Source organism: Mesoplodon mirus, assembly GCF_964341445.2.
Source record: "Mesoplodon mirus genome assembly, chromosome: 2".
NCBI lineage: Eukaryota > Metazoa > Chordata > Mammalia > Artiodactyla > Ziphiidae > Mesoplodon > Mesoplodon mirus.
In genome coordinates, this window is record NC_138977.1 from 108,583,454 (window position 1) to 108,598,464 (window position 15,011).

At 36.3% G+C, this 15,011-nt stretch overlaps 1 protein-coding gene across 2 annotated transcripts in view; it reads right to left on the reverse strand.

The window, feature by feature from the left end:
- Positions 1-1,827: 1,827 nt before the first annotated feature.
- The window catches only part of CABCOCO1 (ciliary associated calcium binding coiled-coil 1), a 127,546-nt gene continuing 114,362 nt past the window's right edge, over positions 1,828-15,011 (reverse strand). The window contains exons 6-8 of one of the 2 annotated variants that reach the window (XM_082611051.1): positions 9,274-9,396; positions 8,722-8,862; positions 1,828-1,904 (exon numbers count right to left, since the gene is read on the reverse strand). In XM_082611051.1, coding sequence (XP_082467177.1) covers positions 1,875-1,904; positions 8,722-8,862; positions 9,274-9,396 — 294 coding nt within the window. In that variant the 3' untranslated portion in view covers positions 1,828-1,874. Of the gene's footprint in view, positions 1,905-1,983; positions 3,749-8,721; positions 8,863-9,273; positions 9,397-15,011 lie in introns of those variants that run through there. The other variant, XM_082611050.1, reaches the window with a different exon arrangement.

Genomic DNA, 15,011 nt, shown 5'->3' on the forward strand with positions numbered 1-15,011 from the left:
GTTACTTAATTTTTTTCTATGTTCCAGTTTCCTCATCTGTAAAATAGGTCAGACCTGGATTTCAAGCCCTGATCCATCTATCAATTTTCAATTGTGCAATTTGGTTCAAGTTAATAATCTCCCAATAAATAAATTTTTAAAAAAAGTGACTTCCCTGGTGGTGCAGTGGTTAACAATCCGCCTGCCAATGCAGGGGGCATGGGTTCGACCCTTGGTCCAGGAAGATCCCACATGCCACGGGGGCAACCAAGCCCGTGTGCCACAAATACTGAGCCTGCGCTCTAGAGCCTGCGAGCCACAACTACTGAGCCCTCATGCCACAGCTACTGAAGCCTGCGTGCCGAGAGCCCATGTTTCGCAACAAGAGAAGCCACGGCAATGAGAAGCCTGCGCACTGCAACGAACAGTAACCCCCGCTCACCGCAACTAGAGAAAAGCCCGCGCGCAGCAATGAAGACCCAAAGCAGCCAAAAATTAAAAAAAAAAAAAAAAAATCTCTCTAAGCTTCAGCCTCCTTAACTATAAAATGAGGCCAATAATATCTATCTGTTTATCTCTTAGGGTTATTAGGGGGATTAATACACATACACACACATATATGTATATATTTAAATCTGCTTATAAACATATGGAAGGTGCTCAGTCCTTGTGGAGTAAAACAATAAAAGCAAATTAAAACAATAGTTTGACAGTATTTTCTATCTATCAGAATACTAAAAATTTGGCCAATGCATCTGTTAGTAATGATGTAGAGAAAGAGTTATCATATGCTGTTGGTAAAATATCCTTGGAAGGCACTTTGACAGTCTATCAAAACTGGAAACGCAACTAAATTTGACCTAGAAATTTCCCTCTCTAGGAAGTCATCCTTTAGGTATAATCATACATGTTCACACAGATTGTGATAGAAAAGTACTGAAAACAATAAAAAGTTCATAGGTAGAACTAGTTAAAAAGTTATGGAATTGCTAAAATAAAATACTGTATGGTCGTAAAAAGTACTGATAGAGAATTATCTTAAGATATGTTGTTTGACAAAAAAAGCAATGTAAAGAACAATTCAAATTGTGTTTAAAAAAAAAGACCCCCCTATACAAGCATCCAATTGTTTAAATGGGCAAAAAATTGTTTAAATGGGCAAACACTTTCCTACGGACTTACTGGAAGCTGTGGTTGCCTCATGGGAAGAGAAATGAAGGTACCTAGCTAAGGTGAAATTTATTTTTATTTTTTTATTTTTTGGCTGCGTTGGGTCTTCGTTGCTGCTCTAGTTGCGGTGAGCTGGGGCTACTCCTCCTTGCGGTGCATGGGCTTCTCACTGCGGTGGCTTCTTCTGTTGCGAAGCATGGGCTCTAGGCGCGTGGGCTTCAGTAGTCGTGGCACATGGACTCAGTAGTTGTGGCTCATGGGCTCTAGAGCACAGGCTCAGTAGTTGTGGCGCACAGGCTTAGTCGCTCTGTGACATGTGGGATCTTCCCGGCCCAGGGCTTGAACCCGTGTCCCCCTGCATCGTCAGGCGGATTCTTAACCACTGTGCCACCAGGGAAGCCCTGAAATTTATTTTTCATCGTCTACACTTTTTTCTTTTTTTGGTAATGGAGTGCATATATTCCTTTATCAACAAAATTAATTTAAAGAGCAGTGACTGTGAATTAGCTACTGCCACTACAATTGTTCTTTCTCCTATCATTATTAGATGTTACAGCCAGGCTGCCTCAGGGATCCCCGGGGTGCTCCAACATGAAAGATGTATGAAAACAGGGTGGCAAAGTAGTTACCATGGGAGGATGTATCGATCCACAAGTTCCAGTGGAGAGACAGAGATGGCTGGGAATTCTGGCAAAGAGGCTGATCCAATAACTGGACAGTGGGTATTAGGGATGGGCAGTGGTTTTGGGGTTATCCTAGGAGGTAAACGGAAACCAAACCTTAGAACAAACATCATTTAAAACGAATTTATTGAGTTCTCATAACTACCTCAAAAATAAGTATTATCCTCATTTAATAGATGAGCAATTAGAGGGTGAACAGCCTGTCCAAAGTCACACACAAGTCAGGTGAAGCTACCCTACCATCAGACCCTAGGAGTCTTACTCCAGAGGCAGGCTTTTGGCATGCTTATAGGATATTGTCTTTGTGTAGCTTTTAGGGATCTTACTGCTATTTTTTATTCAGTTTTAAACTCTTGGTACCCTTGCTCAAAATAAGAACACTTTATTGGAAATGGAGGTCCACTCTGTGCCAACGATTGCATTTGAAGCTGCGTTTGGTGATTTGAGAAGCTCCTTTATTCCCTATTTGTGGTTTCTCTAGTTTCACCTCTATTTTCTCTGGAAAAAGACTGCTTGGCGAAATCAAGACTTGTGAGCCCTCCTAGTGATCTTCTATGGCCATCAGCATTTTCAGTTAGGCATGACAGCTCAAGGAAGAAACATCTCGGCACATCTCCCGGCCTTCCAGACTCGGAACTTCGTGAACAGTAAACACGGTTTCATCTTAAGGACTTCTCTTATTTTGATGATCAATGTAGTTAAAAAAATATCAAATGCTGCCAGATCTGTCTCGGCCCCAGATGAATACATTTTGGGCAAATCCCTTTGGTACAGATAGAGTAAGTATGTAAGGTTATAGCACAAGGGCAGAGCACGGACAGAACATATTCGACCAAGTGCCACCCAGATGCAAGTACATCTGGTTCCAGTATAAACTGGAAACTTCTTGGAGGAATGGCCCCCTCCTAGCAAGGCTCTACACTCTAGAATACTCGGAAGTCTCAGAAATTGGGAAAGGGCCGAGGTAGTAGTTAATTTAGTTTGTCCAACTAGGGACAATCAGTCAACAAATGGATATTTTCTTTTGAAATTATATTTTAATAAAGATATTTAAAGGCTTGAGATATTTTCAATCATTCTACTGCAATATAATGGTTAATTTTAAGAGCTCTGTGAGTTTGATTTGTATTTAAGATTTTTACAATCTATATATAGGTTGGTCTTTAATAACCATTTATACATTGCTTCTTTTTATATAGGTCATGTATTCTCCTGGGAGAGTAACAAGATTAGAAATAACAAATACAGTACAGAATAAATTAAAGTGCTTCAAACTACATTATATAATTTCAGAAAATTGGTTTCACACTGAAACATTTAAATAAGAAAACCAACTGATTTAAGGAGGAAAAAAAACCCCTAGTAGATGCACTTGAATCCCTATTGTTTAGCAAGTTTTATCCTCAGCAGTGCGGTGGTGGTCTATGTTCACAAAGCTTCAGCAATGTGGCAGTTCATTTGGGTCAGTGTGGATAAAATTATTATTTTTTTCTTTATTTTAAAAAGTTGACTTCATTCTCCTTGAAGATGATTAACATTTACTAGTCAAAATGTCAAAGGAGTATTGTAAAAGTAATTGTATTTTTATATATAATTCTCCAAACTCTTACATACAAAATGTTCTTATTACACACAGTGTAATAAATTCAGAGGCTGTTATGGGACAGGAGGTAGCAAAATTGGGCCCAATACTTTTCTAATTAGTTAGGATAATAAAAATTGGGGCTTGGTTTTCCTCTCCCAGCTAAATGAAGGCGATCTGGTGCTCTAGAGAGTCTATTATTCTGGCTGGTTTTGTTTGTTTCTGTGAAGTTTAGCATCACTCTCCTTGTTTGGAGCCCTCAGGCCTTTTTCAATTTTTCTATTCGTGCATTAAAGGCCTCTTCCTGTATTCGCAGCTTTTTGTTTATCTTGGTCTGTGAAGACAATCATAAAAAAGTGGTTATGATGGAGCTATCTTTTGGTGCACATTGTCTTTGCGGTTTTGACATACTATAGTGCCTAAAGACACACATTATCCCTCACACACCTTCCTGTTTTGCAGACATAGCCGTGTTTCAGCCTGGAGTGATGTGATAACACTTTATCATATTTCTCTGCACATTCCCAATGTATAGCATGTCTGCTGTGAACAGGAAGTGGTATTTGGACAGCCATTTTTCACATAGCCTTGTGTTAGAAGATAGGCTAATTTATCTGCATTTTCAGACAGACTTTACCAATAAGCACCGAATCAGAATAACTGCTCTAGGCTCAGTTATTGCAGTGTTGTGGGTACTGCCACCCCTTTGCAATGGATGTTTTTGTCTCCTGTGTAATACATTCTAAATGAGATCCCGGAAACCTTCTGTTGTGAAATAACAACACAAATAATTTCACAATTAGAATGATTCTCATAATTAAAGAGTATTCTTCACACATATAACTCTTGGAATTATGCCACTTTGTGGTACAGTTTTGGTAGAAAAAAGTAAGCAGTTGTTGACAGGTTTTAGTGTTTGCAATGGCTGTGATAGCATTTAGCTTCTGGCAGAGATATTCTGTGGACTAACATTGCTACCTGCATAATTCCAAAAATATTTTCACATTATCTGAACATTTGTAGCCCTGGAAATGTCTTCCTTTTTTCATGATGGGTTATAAAACTATGTATAGAGAAACCAGTGGTGGGGCATGGTAAAACTGGTGTTTTTGTTGAGGTGATTTAAAATAGTTGACAAGTGTATGAGAAGTAGTTCAGGTGATTTAAAATAGCTGACAAGTGTATGAAGAGTAGTTCATACATATAAATGTTAACAAGTAATTTGAAGTTTAAAATATTAATGTCTATAACCTAATTTGAGGACATCAGGGTAGCTGTATTTTGAGAAATGTATTATTTTAGCTTATATAGAAGAAATTTTAAAAACCAAATACTGTTTTTGGTCCAGATATAACTTCATTCTTATTTCTTTATTTATAAATGTAATTATAATAGGTAGTTTTCAAAGGTTCACCTGGTTGCCTTATCTGATGAGATTTTCAGTTCAGAGTTGCTATTTCTGAAAAGATCACATTGGTGTCAATAATTCTGGGTTCTCGTGTGAATATCGATCTTTTTTGGCTCAAGTTTGATTATTAAGCCCTGGGGTCAAGTCTCGCCTCTAGCTTCTCATCTTTTCCTTTCTTGGTGGCTGGGTGAAGGAGGCAATGAGGGATGAACATGGTCCTCCAGGTTACAAAAGAACTGTCATATTTCAGGGGCCACTAATCCCCGCAGGCATAATTTTGGAAGAGCTGAAAGGAGCCAGGGTCTAGAAGTGTGGAGACCTAGGGATTAGTTTAGCTCTGTGGCCTTGGGCAAGCCACTCAGCCACCTTTAGTTCTTATCTGAAAAGTTAAGTAGTTTAAAATTAAGTATGTTAAATTTCACATATGTTAGCTTTTAAATTCATAATTCCAACTCCTAATTTTGTGATATATTCACCAACGTTATACTATTTCATTAATAGGATGTTGTGATATGTTTTAAAAATAGATTACTTCTGCTTCTTTATGGCATGCTATATATTAGACCATACAGGGAATGAAATGGTTTGAAGAAATGATCTTGTTACAATTCCAAAGGATCGGGAAGCACTGCTCTAACTAGACAATTGACTCTCCCCGCTTGCAATTAATGTATTCTATATCCACCAATAATCTCATTTCTTTTCAACTAAGAACAGATGTATTATCATCTTCCAGCTTCTGTTTCACTGTCTCATCAAGGCTTTCACATTAACCTGGAGGTCTTTCTGGTATTTCACTGAGACAGAATTCACTGACACAAGTGTGTGCTCTGGGGAAAAGGCTCCTGAAGGTCAGGTGCACACCTGCTAGAGCTGACAGAGGGACATGTCTCAGATCTCTAGACCATGATGATAGGGCGCTAGATGACAAGACTCCCCGTCTGGGCAAGAACAGGTTGTCATTGGTCTATGGTGTCTCCGTGTTAAACCTCAGAACACTGCTGACCAGACATGCTATCCTACAACCCCCAGGATAGGGTATGGTTCTACTTCCTTTTAGGAAAGAATGGAAAATCCATGACCTGAGTTCAATACCTTTTCAGTGATCACTCCTTGAGGTGATTTCCCACTCAGCTTTTCTAACCTGGAAATTCAAGCTGACCTAAAAATACCTATGGTCCCAAGATGGCAAACTTCCCTCAAGGTTTTCACATTATTTTGCCCTATTGCTTAGACAGGGCCAACAGCCAACATTTAATGTAAGAATTGAGTGCTAGCATTCATATTTCTCTGAAATATAATTCTTTAAATATATTAAGGTTTGCTCCATTGGGTATAATTTTTATTACACAACTCAGGGCCAAACTAATTTCATTTTGAATGTATCTTTAAAATTAAAATACCTAAACTATATAAGCTTAAAATGTTTGCTCTATTCAGTATAATTTTAATTAACATCTCAGGGCCAAGATAACTTCATTCTTAATAAATTTCTAAAATTATAAAGTGAGTCAATGGGAAAGTAAGTAGATTAACATAAAAAATTTAAGGATTCACACTATTGTCAGAAATTTCTGAATTACAGAAAGTGAAATATGCCTGTAACCATGCTGGAGGAGAAGCTCTGAAAAAACTACTTAAAACATGAATTCTCTACTGCCTTTTCCTACAAAAATTATAATAAGAGTATGATTTTTAAATAAAGAAGGAGAAAAAACTATTGGAAAATGTAAAACATTTTACAAATAATAATTCATTAAATGTTCCTACAGCAAGTCAGTGTCTTCAGAAGGTTTATATACACTGACCACTGACAAGTGACTACCTTTGAACAGCGATGAGACAGTTTTAAGAGCCAAGAACACTGGAAGGAGTTTTTAGAAGTAGAAAATAACTTACCCATCTAAAACAGGGGGAGAAATTTAGGTAAGCAGAGAGCAATTACCCGACTTGGAATTTGACCAAGACACAAGAGTAAACACTGAAAAAGTGCCACACCACTGGAGTATTAAACACCAAAGTAGTCTGGTCATGATATTAGATGTTATGTGGTTTCTGTGGATAACACTGGAATTAGAACTAGAACCCAGTTCACAGCTCCCAATCAGGGCCTTTCATCAGTTTCTGACCCTGGAAACCTTGGACAAACGACAATCTTTCTGTGTCTCTAAGTTTTCAATTTATTTATCAGGTAAGTACCTGCCTAATTTGCATGGAGTTTACTAGGATTTTTGAGAGAAAATATATAAAGGGGTTTGCTATCTTAAAACACTGTATCAATCCACGTCACCATGCAATTTTATTGAAAAATTGGCAATAATTTGGCCCAGGCTAATGTCCATGAATCTACTTAACATGGAAGTGATCAAGGCACCTGAAAGATCTGTATCCCTCACCTCTGGTCCAAGTTCTTTCTATGCCTAATTACATTTAGATGAGCCAGCTAATGGACTTCCAAGCTCAGTAAAGATGGCTGCAGGCCAGTGGGACAATAACACACACATAGCAATCATATTCTTTCTGCTATAGAGAGTAGTGATATAAATGCTGCAGGCCTTAATTTAAAATTTTTTTTTCAATGAATAGTTAAAAACATACTGCTCACTACATGGAACATGGCCTTGGTAAAGATGTTTTCAATTTTGGGGGCCTGCAAACAATTCTATTACTGTCTAGTAGTCCTTCGGTGATAATTTCAGAGCCGCAGGATCACAAAGGAGCCCAGGGCCATGATTATACATAAACTATATTTAGATGAAATGTTATCAAATCTAAAAAGGAGATATATTCTGAACTTAGCTTAGTTCAACTGCATTCTGCCCTTCTACACAGTAACCAGTTATTACATTCATAGGGTTGTTAACAATAAAGCTTTGTGTAAAATGTGTCCTTTCACTATTTCTGGTAAACACTAAACACCCCTTATTAAGCCGAGGACTTTGGCTGATTCTGTTGGCATTGAATCATTAAATATTCATGTAAATAGCACATTAACATTTGATGATTAAACAACTAACAAGGTATGCTATTGCCAAGCTAATCTTTTGCTCCTTCTAAATTAGTTGTTAATACAGTGTGCTTTTTATATATAGTCTCATGTCCAGAGAACAACTAAATCTTTCCCTGAGATGCATTCATATTTTAACCATGCAGTATATTGTCCTACTGATTCATTGTTATTGCCACAAGAAATTATAAATCCTCTCAAAATATGGAAATCACTCATTTAATCATTTTGCCTAGGAAATGATGCAAGCCTTTGTGTTGAGGTAGAAATGTTTTTTGTTTGTTTGTTTGTTTTTGGATGGGGAAAATACATTAAGCATAAAACTTAGCCAACTGATTCATCATTGGCAGTTGCTACTGAGATGGCTGTTGCCATCACCATTTTCATGCAGCCACTGGTTTCAGTGATAACACCATTAATATACATAGCCATTAGCTATTAGTGGTATGTGAAAAGGAGCAAACCATCTGAGAAGGAGTTCAAAGATATGAAAGCTTCTCTGTAGGAAGTCGGTGAAAGGTCTTAGCTAAGAATTATGGTCTGAGCTTTAGTGTTTACTATTTAGAAATGTCCTCCCATTACTCTTGCATGAGCAATTGCTTACAGTGTGACTGGGCACGAAGTCTTTATCATGTTATTTTTTGGGTCTCAATGCTGAATGATTTGTAAACTGATAACGCACCACACTATGTGCTATTGGTGAATTTATTTTGTGATCTTACTGAGTCTTAGATGACTCAACTGAGAGTTACATGGAGATGTTATATTGAACTCCTCCATCATCAGCATCACTCCTGCTGGCAGAGCGTGGGTAGTGTTTATAGACATTAAGGTTGAGGTTGGCTAATTAACCAGTAATAAAGTAAGTGAGCACACTATCAAGGCTGAGTACCTGAATGCTGATCAAAATGTCATCTGTGACTTGACCCAGCACCAATTTTATATCTTCAATGGTGAAACCAACTAATGGATCAGTCTCTGAAGTGTCAGCTTCTGGCTGGGACTCTTCAGGGCCTTGTTCTTGATTCAACCCCTAGAATATTAAAAGTAAACAACACTCAAGTGATTTCTGGAGCCTTTACTGATAGTAAAGTCTTCTCTTGGATAGTTTTCTATCAGAAATGATGTCAATCTGGAAGGATTTTGATTTGACGTTTTCCTGCATTTTCATTATTCATGAGCATCATGACATATCAAGAATTCTGCTTTTACCTACTCTGGGGAAAATGAAGGTGGAGATTGGGGAAGATGGAGTAGAAGTAATTAAAATTGCTGAACCACCCTCAGCTGGCCCACTTGTGAATCAATGCCAAAAGAAATATTTATATTTAGCTAGGAAAAATCAGAGGGAAAGAAGACAGAAGAGCATTTTGTTCTTCTTCTCCTATCCTCTAGAGAATATAATGCTCAGATAGGGTGAATTAAGAGACAAAAGGAAATATACCTTCATTTCCATATCCAGTATTGGAGGCGGCTCTATGAATGTTGAGTAAATATCAAATGAGATTCCTTCTTCTAGAGGATCAGGGAAAGGGTGACCTGCAGGCTTCACAACCTCTATCACTTGCTAGTGGGGAAGAGAAGAGCTGTATTATGACAAAGTCTTTGGTGAGTAATCACAATTTCAGGCAATATTTATAAAGTTCCAAGTCTATTATTTTTTAAGTGCCATCGTCTCTGAATTCTTGACGTCGCTGACCTCTTAGTTCTCTAGTGCTTTTTGTGTTCTGTACCTGATAATTTGCGTTTTACTTTCACCCACTGTCTAATTTTTCTGTACCATGTAGTTTAGAACTTCATTTTGTACGGCCTTGATCTTGATTTGTTTCATGGGTCAGTGTCCCCTTCCTCCTGTCTACCAGCTCTCTGGAGATAGAGACCATGTTTTAGATCCTCTGTGCATCTTCTCCAGTTCTGGCAGAGGGTTTCGTGCTTAAAACACTCAATAACAGCCTAATGGTGATTGATATTACTAGTAGAGCATAGCTGTTCTTGGAAACAATGGTGAAGTGGCCAAGAGAACCTGGTGAGGAGGACAATAAAGGCTCTAACGGTTAATGTATATAGTCAGCATACAGTAAATCAGAGAGGAGATTTGAAAAGTCAAGCAGAAACACCCAGGGCAAGGCAAGATGCCACTGTGAGCATTTTAATAATTCTGTGGCAAGAGTGCCAACCAGAGGAAGAGTGACGGGTGGTCAACAGTGGAAATGAAGAAATGAGTTAAAGAAGTCACCTTATGTGGTGTCCATCTCACCATGACTTGGGGGAGAGAGCGGAGATGAGGGTATTGATGGCATTAAACATCTGATGCATCTAAATGGTTCCTCTTGCTCTGATTTCATGTTTAAAAGGCAACATTCTGATAGTAATCTGTGCCTTCCCATCTCAGATGATCTATAGACACACCCAGTTGAGTGCTCTGATCTTCATGCCTGTTACATTCCTCATTGGAAATCAATAAATCCATGTTCTAGTTTATTTAGTGAGGTCTTGGGAGCTTGTTTTTGTGGCCCTGAGATGAAGCCACCCACTGTATGCTGACAGTCTTTAAGCCTACAAGTTTTAAGACAAAAATCTAGAAATGTGTAAACTCACCAAATAATTACCATCCCATGGGGCCTGGAAACACCCTGAAATCATCATATTCATTTCTAACTTCTCTACAATATTTCAAATAAACTTACATGTTATAATACTTCATCTTTTACATATTAATATTTTTGATTTAGATAGGTTTTGGAATGAACTGGAGGCTAGGTTATTGCTTGGTCATAGCAATGTATTTTGCCTTGAATTCATACTACTAATTTTAATTTGATTTTATAGGAAGTTGCTGCATAGTATAAATATATAGAAGGACTGAAGTGTCGTAACTTTACAGTCAAGGCAATTTGGAAATCAAGAGATTTAATGATTGTCTTAAGGTCAAATAATTACATGGTGACAGGGATGGAAGTTAAACCCTGGTGTGCTGACTTTGTGGCTGATGCAGTTTTCAGTAAACTGTAATATGTCATCATGTTGGCACATTTGTGGCAACTAACTAACATTAGTTAGTTTCCCAATACTAACTGATATTATTAAGCACTTAATCTTTATTCTATTAGATGACATCATTACAGATTGTCTATCTTAAGTTGACTAAATGTTAATCGAAATAGAAGATCAAAAAAACTTATGAGAACAATCCTTTTCTCTCTTCACTTTCATAAGATACTGTTTTTTTTTCCGAAATGGGACATACAAGCATTTTCATCTTCCCACAAAATTATTTGTACCATTTTTTCACCACACTTCTTTTTTAGCCTCCTGCACCTTATATTGCTCTTTATTTTACCAAGCTAGAAAAATGAAACTGCTAAATATATTTTAAATCCTCTGAAATATTATAGGTAAAATAAATAAGGTGTGTGTGTGTGTGTGTGTGTGTGTGTGTGTGTGTGTGTGTACTCCTCAGCTCCACATCATCATTTCTTTGGTGGAGTGAAGCTCCTATTTATCCCAAGAACCTGAAGCTCTGACTGAGAGTTGGGCTTTTCTTTTCCTTGATTTTTATGAGTGTAGCTCATACAGCTATTCATTTGATTTAATTCATGCACAAAAACTGGCAGTAAGAATTTCTTTACTTCAGGGTGTTTTGCATACTATCAATGAACCAAACCACAGCTACATTTTTCTCTTTCACAAAGAGTTACATTTGGCTACATTAGTAAGATACCGTAAGGGAAAGGAATGTCCCAATTTCAGATAAGGGTAAATATAAAGTCATTTCATTAGTAGTAAGAAGGTACACTGTCAAATACATAGTTTGAAATAAACATAGTGCCCAGAAGCATCATAGTGATTTTTTCCCCCATTAAGTAGTCTTTTTAAAAAACAAGTTGAAGGAAAATTAGAATCAATAATTGTGGTGAGAGCACAGAGCCAGCAAATATGTTTAAATGAAACCGTCTGATGCAATACTTTCTTTAAAAAATACAATTAGGCCTTTGTATTTTTTTTAACAAAACCTCATGTTTTACAACATCACTGGTTCTGTAATAAAATCTATTTAAAACAGAAAGACATGGTCAGCTTTATTAAGTTAGATTTTCTGAAAGAACGTTATAATTTCCTCAAGTCTATGAATAGTTGAAGCAAATTAAATAAAGCTAGTTTTATAACTATTTTATACATTCCTGTAGAACTGTAATTGTCTCATATTTTTTCCTCAAAAGTATAATATGTTACCTCTTAAATCTTTAAAATAAAAACAGAAAAAGGATCAAGTATGTTTATTAAAAAAACACTCCTATTTGGGACTCTGATTTAGCAACCCCCTCTTTTAGTCTATAAGAGAATAGCACCCATAATCTTCAGATCAGAAAACAAAGAGAAAGACTTTAAGTGACTTGCCTGAGGCCTAATGCTGAGATTAAAAATCAGGAGTTTCTGATTATACACGTACATCATTTGGCCAAATGATTGGTTTTGCTTGACTTTCAAATACCTCCTAAATATTACTTTGAATGTAAAGCAATAAATGTGTTTCTCTTGCCATTTTTGAGTGCTTGCACACAAATGGATATAATAAAAACAATCATGTTGTTCCATGTGAATGCCATTTATATTTTTTCTGATAATGAGCAGACCATTTGAACTAAGGTGAGTACATTAAAAGCTCTAATAAAGAAGAGAATAGATTTCTAAACAGAATAATGAACTGTTAAGTGAACATACAATAAATAACATCTACAGATGTGGTCACTAGAAATTAGTTTTGCATAACTTACCAATATACATTTCCCCCAGATGTTATCTGTTACATGAAAATTAAGTTAGTTATAGTGTTCATTAAGTGCACATTGCATTAGTGTTATTTAAGATGGTTTATAATCTGAGTTTAGTTGCATTGTGCCATGGTATTTAAAGAATATCAAGTAAATGGCTTTTTGGCATAATTTAATACTCATAAGTACAAAATGTCATCACCAAACATTATGTAGCTTTAAAAACATCCAAGATCTTTACTTACAAGCCAAATGAAATCACTAGAGCTCTTTTAAGAATTTACATATTCAGTATGAAATGGACATTTACCATGGGAATAAATGATAGGAATTTTGAACCTCCTGGAACTAAAGACAGGGTCAGTTTAGGTCTGAAAAATACTTATAAGAATTAGAATCTGCTTCTAGATCTTACTGTGTCTGAGAAGAAGTATAAAGATTTTATCTGAAAATTGTGTTACTGCATGTTTTCTTTTTCTACTTTATGTGTTAACATTGGTAGCATTAACTGTAGTTTATTGTTTTCTTATTTTTTTGTTTATTGTTATTTATGATTGTTTTTCTTTGAAAAGAGTGTAGGTGATTTGTGGGTACTGTTTGTATCACTGAAACCTATGATTAAGATGGCAATTATTAACTTATTACATTTAGTTATTAGGTTATTCAAAATATTAAAAATGCCATTGAGATGACAACTTTTTACTGTTTTGAATGACAGAAAACAAGATAAATCTGTTAAACTCTTTTTGAGCTATAGACACATAAAAACTGGTATGCTTAAAAAGACACTTATTTGGAATTGTCAGATGATGACTTCATATGTAAATCAAAACTTACTACAAACTGTCAAAGTTTCAGGAAGAAAACTTTATGGAAAACTTCTCCCAATACTAACTAAGGAAAAAAAAGCACAAAACTTCCTGTAATGTTTTAACTATTTTCTCTCCTTGAAAAAAGGGCACTACTCATTTGCAAGTCTAATTAAGAAGTACTGTGTCATTTTGGAAAATTTTAACACAAATTGTAACCCATTGCCCACAATATACTACACATAAAGCAACAACACATGAATGCCACCTGCAAAATGCAATCAACTCTAGTAATGTCATACTGAAGCCATAAATTTAAAATCAAAAGAGGAAATTCAAATGCTGAGATTATCAGAGAAACTAAAATTAATCCATTTCTAAAGTGTTTTTCTTTTGTGTTCAGGCCATTTCAAACTTCTTAACATAAATGTAGAAGATCAATTCTGCTACAAGAGTCCTCCTCCCGCTTTGCATTTTTGACTTGGAAATGAATTCACAAATGCAGCACATTAATTTTCTTTCCTATGCTTAATATGCAGTATTTACGTTTTGAAAGGTTCAAAATGTTGCCAGGCTTCTGCAGGGTATGAATAGACATCTAATAGCAACTTTTATTTTTATCCACAGCATACTGGTAGTTTGAACATTTATAACTTAATAGAGCTCTGAGACCATCAGATTCACAAGTTAATCACCTAGACAGTGAACGGTAACACAGTACAAGTGAGGACAGGACATGAAGACTACCCCGTCCAGCTGAAGCTGCAAAGAGGAATTTAAGTTGGCGGGCCCCAGTAAACCAATTTGCAATCTGGCTAGGGCACTCCAGTTAACACCTTGTGCCCATTTTATTTGTATCTCTTGATTTGATATTGTTTAACATGGGCTTGATATTTTTTCTAAAAAAGTTAGATAGTTAAACTGATTCCAGAGCATTTAAGACATCTTTAGTATTTCTAAGTGTACTTCTGCATAAGAAAACACTATAATTTGAAAAGAAACACTATAATTTGAAAAGAAATTGAGTACTCCTAACTTAATGACCTCAGACAACAAAACCCTCTCTAATGAATTTGAAAAAGGATATCTTCTTGTAATGTAAATACAATTTAACAGGAAAAGATGTTTTGATCCGGCTCTGGTGCAAACACTTCGTGAAAGCTAGAACAGTACTTCAGATACCCAGAGTTTCTAAAGATGGCAATAATGTGGAAGACCACTGAATGATAGGCTTTAGACTTGGCTCTATTCCTAATTGTGTGATGCTAAGAAATCCCTAGGCCTCAGTTTATTTATCTGTAAAAGGAAGGTAATGATAATCGCTACCTGGCTACTTCATCGAATTGTTTCAGGGTACAAATTAGATAATGTGGGTAAAAATGTTGGGAGTTCTTCAAAGGGAAAGTATTATTAAACCCAAAGGTGTATTATTATTATCATTTATAATTACTGTTATTATTGAAAGGATCATCTTTCTAATGGCAGCACTGGAAGACAGATTAGAGTAGCCATGCTGGGGATACTGGTTCATGCTATTTCTATATTTAATTGTTAACATCGCCCAAGAAATCCAATTAACTCAGAAGAATTTGTCAATGAGG